Source organism: Aplysia californica, unplaced genomic scaffold (assembly GCF_000002075.1).
Source record: "Aplysia californica isolate F4 #8 unplaced genomic scaffold, AplCal3.0 scaffold00066, whole genome shotgun sequence".
NCBI lineage: Eukaryota > Metazoa > Mollusca > Gastropoda > Aplysiida > Aplysiidae > Aplysia > Aplysia californica.
In genome coordinates, this window is record NW_004797336.1 from 402641 (window position 1) to 409342 (window position 6702).

The following is a 6702-nucleotide window of genomic DNA, read 5'->3' on the forward strand; positions in this document are numbered from 1 at the left end:
TTCTTCTTCTTCTTCTTCTTCTTCTTCTTCTTCTTCTTCTTCTTCTTCTTCTTCTTTTTCTTCTTCTTCTTCTTCTTCTTCTTCTTCTTCTTCTTCTTTTAAAGGTAGCACCTGAGTATAGAAGTTGTTATATCATATTATTTTTGTTGTTGTAAACAACAATAACAACAACAAAAACAACCAATCCCCCAAAAAGAAAAAAAACAAAACAAACCCATCAACAAGAAACAACCTTAAACACACAAAAATCCCTTTAAAAAACAAACCCCCCCCCCCCCAACCCCCAAGGCGTTTTTAAAGACAGATATAACTATTATAATGTCACTGTTTAAGAGGACCACCTCTCTAAGATGACCATTTTTTCCTCAATAATAGAGGATCGTCTTGGAGAGGTTTGATTGTATTTGGCTTCCTCAGGGATTAAATTTCATGGCTTAGTTGATTGAAACCATGATTAATTAGGGCCACTTCCTGTGCAGATTTGTCCAAAAGGGCTCGCACATATGTACGTGTTTTCGTTTTGTTTTGTTTTTGCTTTTGTTTTCTTGCTTTTTATTGTCCCATGTCTTGATTTATAGCCAAAATTTGCAAGTTACGTAAAATGTGCCAACATGGTAGAAATTGTTATGCGTCAAGAAAAACAACACAAGAAATTGTTTAGTCTGTGATGATGATGATGATGATGATGATGATGATGATGATGATGATGATGATGATGAGGATGATGATGATGATGATGATGATGATGATGATGATGATGATGATGTTTTCTCCTAGGTAGTGCTAAAAATGTATGAGCTTTTCCAAGATCTAAATTTGCACGCTTCGTACAAACTGGTAAATATCTTACCTTTTTCGAGTTACGCAAACACTCAAGAGTTCTGGTTTCATGACCTACAGGAAAGTCTCAGTCCATACTTAAGAGCTCTTAAGTCATGTCTACTCGTTAAGAACACTACGTGAGAACATTTTGAAAGAAAACGTAGAGTATAAATAACGTAACTTGAAAATTATAGCTTGTTAAAAATTACTTTCCAACTTTTACGGTGTGTGCTAAGGTTTAAATATGGTTGTCAGTGCTTTACAGGCTGTGACGTTGTATGTCTTCCAGGTGATACTAACGATGAATCGTTATAGATAGAGTACCCATGTGCAGGGGAAACTCAAGTATAAAAAGCACATAATTTTACCATAAAAAGCACATTACTGTACTGTAAATATGCACATATTTTTACTGTATAGACATATAACTTCAGAGAGCTCTACGCGTACATGCCAAGGGAGGGCGATTCTGTGTGATTTGGACCTTCTAGTAAAGTCAATACGCTAGATAAAGCAAGTTTTTTTCCCTTTACCATTTTGCCTATGATGATTTTCCACGGGGGGAAAAGGGCATAAGCACATAATGAAATCACGAGAACTCACAACTTCATTTCTATCCTACTCTTAGTTGATCATTAGTTTTGTTTGATTTTCCTTTCAACTAGAAATAATAAAAAAAATAATAAACCAGCAGTCGAATGGAAATGAAGTTATGAGTCTTCATGATTATAGAACTGATATCTACACAACTTCCTTTGTGTAACTATACCCGTTTCCCATGGTCTCGTAAATGGCGTCACTTCCTTGTAGAGGTCTTGAGAACATCTGTGGGTTGCTCTATCCATTCGGCTCAGAAGTGATGCACCTTGCTCAGGAATGTCTTCTTACCATCCACGTTATTCTTACAATGGTGTCCTCAACTAGAGGAAAGTATTTGGCATGTTGAACATTCTTTAAGTCATGTAATTTTGTTTCCCCAAGAGGCGAGAAAATTGTTTTAAGTAAGTGCGTTTGGGATTCTTCTTGGATGAGTAATGAAGAGGGCATCCACGTTTGAGAAGTGGAAAAACAAAACCTTTTTTTTTTAACCAACGGTTTGAATTAAAACAGACAGAAGTTAAAATAATACCAAATCAAGGCATTTCAATTTTGGCTCTTATTCTTGTGTAAGTTTGTTAGAGCTGGATAGTTGGCATCTTTTCTTTGCAACAAGTTCGTTTGTATTTCGGGTAAGGTTCTGGGTTATGGAGATTCTCGGGATGGACTACCTTAAATTCTACAACGTATGTGGCCCGTTGGCCTTGAGTTTGACATCTATGCCATAAAACATTAGCCAGAACAATACACAGCCATTTTGGGCAACACAATCACACTGGTTTGTTAACCAAATACCCGTCGTCTGTGCCGGAGACGTCTCGGATCGTGACCCTGAGGGGGGGGGACTTGACATTAAGAGAAGCCCAGGGAAACATTATCTACAAGAAAACAGGAATAGATACTAGCCTAGTCTACAACGGAACTTGAATCAAGAATCCGACCTATTTATTTGATTAGAGGGGTAAAGTTAAGAGAAAATGCTAACGTCATTTGATTCAGAAAAAAATGTAGGGAATGACCCGTTTCAAGGCCAAATCAAGGCTTGTAACTTGACTCTGTAATCATTCGTAACCTCAGTCCGATAATATTTTGCTTAAGAATTGGCGTTGTGCAACAATTACTGATTTTATTATTATTATTTTTTAATTTTTGATTTTTTCATTTAAAAAATTTTTTTATTATAAAAAAAAAGTTTGTTTGTTTTTTTTAAATTTGGGGGGGGGGGGGGGGAGGGAGAGATTATAGAGAAAGCAAAGCAACATAGGGACAGCCAGGAAGGAAATGTTGAAAAAGTAAGCGAGACTGTCAAGCACCCAATTTAAAATGTTGTTGTTGTCGTTGTTGTTGTTTTCAATACAAGCATATTCCCTTTCTCCGTCGGGCATGTTCATGTTAACGCTTGCATTGTTTCAAGTAGTCTATGAATTGCAATGGAGAAAAGAAAACTGGTAGCGTCTTTAGCCTGGCTTGAAATCAAAGACATTTCGTCATTTACTTTTGACGACTGCATTAAATAAGACCGTTCGACTTTGTGTGGATTGATCTGATAAGGTTAATTACTAAAAGCCTACTAGAAATGAACTTAAATTGGTGGAACTGTCTTTAGTTTAAAATAGTAGGATATTTTTAGAAGAAGAAGAAGAAGAAGAAGAAGAAGAAGAAGAAGAAGAAGAAGAAGAAGATGATGATGATGATGATGATGATGATGATGATGATGATGATAATGACATTTTCAAAAAATTATCAATGCTCATACTTTCGTGCTTAGACACTTCGCCGTCACACGCAGAAGAACGGAGTTCGATTCCCGCGAGGGGAGAATTTTTATTGAGTACATGTATCTCGGTATCTCTGTTGGGACGTTTGTTTGTTGGTTGTTTTTTTTCCTTCTCAACCCAGATTGAGCCTGACAGTCAGGGTCGAAGGCTGCCTACTGAATGGTCAAAAATTATGTCGACGGGGGCGTAAAAATACCTACAACAACAACAGCAGCAGCAGCAAAAGCAATAGCAAAGTCAGCACTAACGGCGACAACAACAACAACAACAACAACAACAACAGCAACAACAACAACAACAACAACAACAACAACAGCAACAACAGCAACAACAATAACAATAATAACAACAACAACAACAACAACAACAACAACGACCACAAATTTTCTGCAAAGTTATAGCAGGGTGTTGATCGATTCTCCAATAACACGTTACAGTTTAAAGAATTTTCTTTTCCGGATCAAAAACTGGCGGTGCAATATTATTCCACATGCACTTTTTATCGCTTTAGTAATCCAAAGACCTTCCTGACTGCGTGTGGGTGTTGAGTGGGTGTGCAAGTGTTTACGCGTGGGTGTGTGTGAGGGGGTGGTGTGCTCGTGGTCGAGGTTCTGATTCACTTGTAATCTTACACTTTCCAAGGTCTTAACGTCTCGGCACGCAGTCTCCGGATGCTGAAAAGACGTCCTGGTTTGTTTTTGATTTGTTTTTTGTTGTTGTTGTTGTTGTTTTTTGGAGGGGGGGGGTTGTTTGTGTTTGTTGTTTGTTTTGGGGAGACGGTTGTTCTTTTTGGTTCGTTTGTTGTTATTTGTTGTTGTTGTTGTTGTTGTTGTCTTTTGTTGTTTGTTTGAGGTTGTTATTGTTGTTGTTGTTGTTGTTGTTGTTGTTGTTGTTGTTGTTGTTGTTTTTAATGGGGGGGTGGGGGGATGTTTCTATTTTTTAGGGAGGGGGTAGGGTATTATTCTAGCAGCTTTTATGTTAGAATTTAATGTAGAGTAAAAACATAATACTTCTCTAATCCAACACTAATATTTTGTTACTTTGCTTCATCAAATATTTATCTAAATGTGTAACTTTGTGTTTATTTTAAGAATAGCTGAGAGGATTAAGTGTAGTTATAGGTACAAATGATGGTTTGAGCACTCTAGAAGGGATTTAAATAAATCACAAATGCTTGTGCATGCGTCTACTCTAGCGTTCTACCTCTCAGCCATCCAAATATCAGAAACTGATGTTTCATTCTCTGCTGCGCCACTGGAGTAGATTGACCTTTCGAGAACATAGAGACTCATATCGTGTGAGGCATCGTGGTGAAACCATGCGCTCGTCATAATAATGAGTTCGAAGAAACCGACATTCTTCCACCGATTTGGCAATTTTATTGATGTTTTTAAAAATTATTGATTAACACTTTTTATGTCCATAAAAGGACATATTTCAGTGTGGAGTTTTACAGAAAAAAGACGATTAAAGGCACACAAAGAATACATTTCAATTTCCAAGGACTCTCTAGCTATGGAAGTCACCAAACTTTAGCGGCCTTTTTTCCCCCTCTAAACCAGGTGACCCCCCCCCCCCCTCCTCACACACGCACATCCTTCTATCACAATTATCTCGACTTCTGTTCGAGATAGATGGATATTTTTTTCACCGAAAGCAAAACTAATGGATAATCTGTAAGATGCTACCAATGACTCCGCACTTCCAAAAAACTGACGAGCGTCTGATTCTACTGCGTTGTGACAAGTAATCATGTCTGATCATCAATATGTTGCAGCACATTTCGAACCATTATGCACAAATCAGAAATACGAAACTGCATTTCATAGCTAGCCTGATGTTGTCTGTCGTTTCAAGTTTCAGAGTAAGAAAACAGACTAAGAAAATCTGTAAGAATAACGAAGTTATGCTTCTTTTAAAAAATGCAAATGCCCCAAAACAGCATTTAGACAAACTTTGTCGAATGAACAGAACAGGTGCCCTAAACGAGTTACAATTTGAAGGATTTTAGTAGGTCTATACATTTAAAAGCATTCCAGAAGCCATGCCATTTTCCTAGTTCAATAGTGTTACGATTTGTATTTTTACCCCTGATCTAAAAAGATCTGCCTTCCTTTCCGACACGGCGGGCCATTTACATCGAGTATCTCCGTCTTTCTGAAGAGATGAACCCCTCACATCCTGCGATGTCCCAGACGATCAGGATCAAAGTCGCCCTTTTCGTTATCGAACCTAATTGAGACCATGTTGAAGTAAAATATTACAGGAATTTGCGAAGAATATTGAGATACATTTTGCAAACTACTTACAGCTCAGCATGTTGTTCACATGACATTGCTTTCTTCTTTTTTTTATCATGGTCCTGAACTGGCGTCGGTGGTGTACCGGCTAGGTGCTTTGCCATTGCATGCAGAGGATATGAGTTTGATTACCATGAGGGGCGAAGTTCTTCATCGAGTATATCTGTCTGTCTGCTGTGACGTTGTATCTCTCTCTCAGTCCAGGTCGGCCTTGGCTGCCACCCCCTAAAGGATCTAAATAGTGTCGACGATGGCGTGAAAAGTCAACAATTACAATTTCTTTTCAGGGCTCTGACGATGAACAAGATCATCCGACTACCAGACTACGCCTTTCAGAACAACACGAACCTCATACAACTGTAAGTAAACATGTTGCAATACATGGGATGAGAACTCGTTACCATGTTATAGCGTGGTATAGGTTTAAATAATAAAAGATAGCATTTATATAGCGCATATTCCCGATAAACAGCAATCAGCTCTAAGCGCTTTACAACCAATAATACATGTATTACCTCAGAAGACCTGATAGCATTATTCTGAAACAATTTCATGTCCTTGAAAGCATGCAGCTCTTCTTCCAACCCGACAGAGATGTTCGACGAACGAGACTTTCGATTCAATACGTATATTCGACAAAGCCGAACGAAACAGGTGGTGCATCAGCAAGTCTCATAAAGACAGTCATACGTGAAACATTTGCCAGTGAGGATTCGAACCAGGGTTGTCCCATCCCCATCCCCCCATGATACCAGCTGAGCTAACGACGCAGCCACCTGCATGGCTGACAGACAAAGATACGCTCTTAAAAAAAAAAATAATAATTGCCTTCCAGCGTGAAACCAACCGGGAGAACGGAGTTCCTGGAATATTTGATTCGAAAAAAAAAAAACAATGTCAAAATCTTTGTGAGATGTCCTCGGGTCAAAGATATTTAATTAAGAATACAATTACTTTTTTTTAAAAACCACGCTTCGAATGTTGACTTTGACAAATTGCGTGGGGAACACGCGCCATGACAGTTATGGTGAATAACTAGCTATTACCAATGATCTTCTACGTAGAATGCATTGAAGGGAACACGATTAGCTCTGTTGTAGTCACAATGAAGCCAAGATGTGGATTACCTTGGATCGAATCCTCAACGACGAATAACTGAACTTGGGTTGGTTTTTAGGAGCTTCCATCTCTCTCTCTCTCTCTCT

The 6702-nt window shown here is 38.3% G+C and overlaps 1 protein-coding gene across 1 annotated transcript in view; it reads left to right on the forward strand.

The window, feature by feature from the left end:
• Nucleotides 1–5619: 5619 nt before the first annotated feature.
• LOC101847412 (leucine-rich repeat-containing G-protein coupled receptor 4) overlaps nucleotides 5620–6702 on the forward strand; it is a 15188-nt gene continuing 14105 nt past the window's right edge. Inside the window, exon 1 of the mRNA XM_013079839.2 lies at nucleotides 5620–5856. Within this exon, the coding sequence (XP_012935293.2) occupies nucleotides 5795–5856 (62 nt within the window). The 5' untranslated portion in view covers nucleotides 5620–5794. The remainder of the gene's footprint in view (nucleotides 5857–6702) is intronic.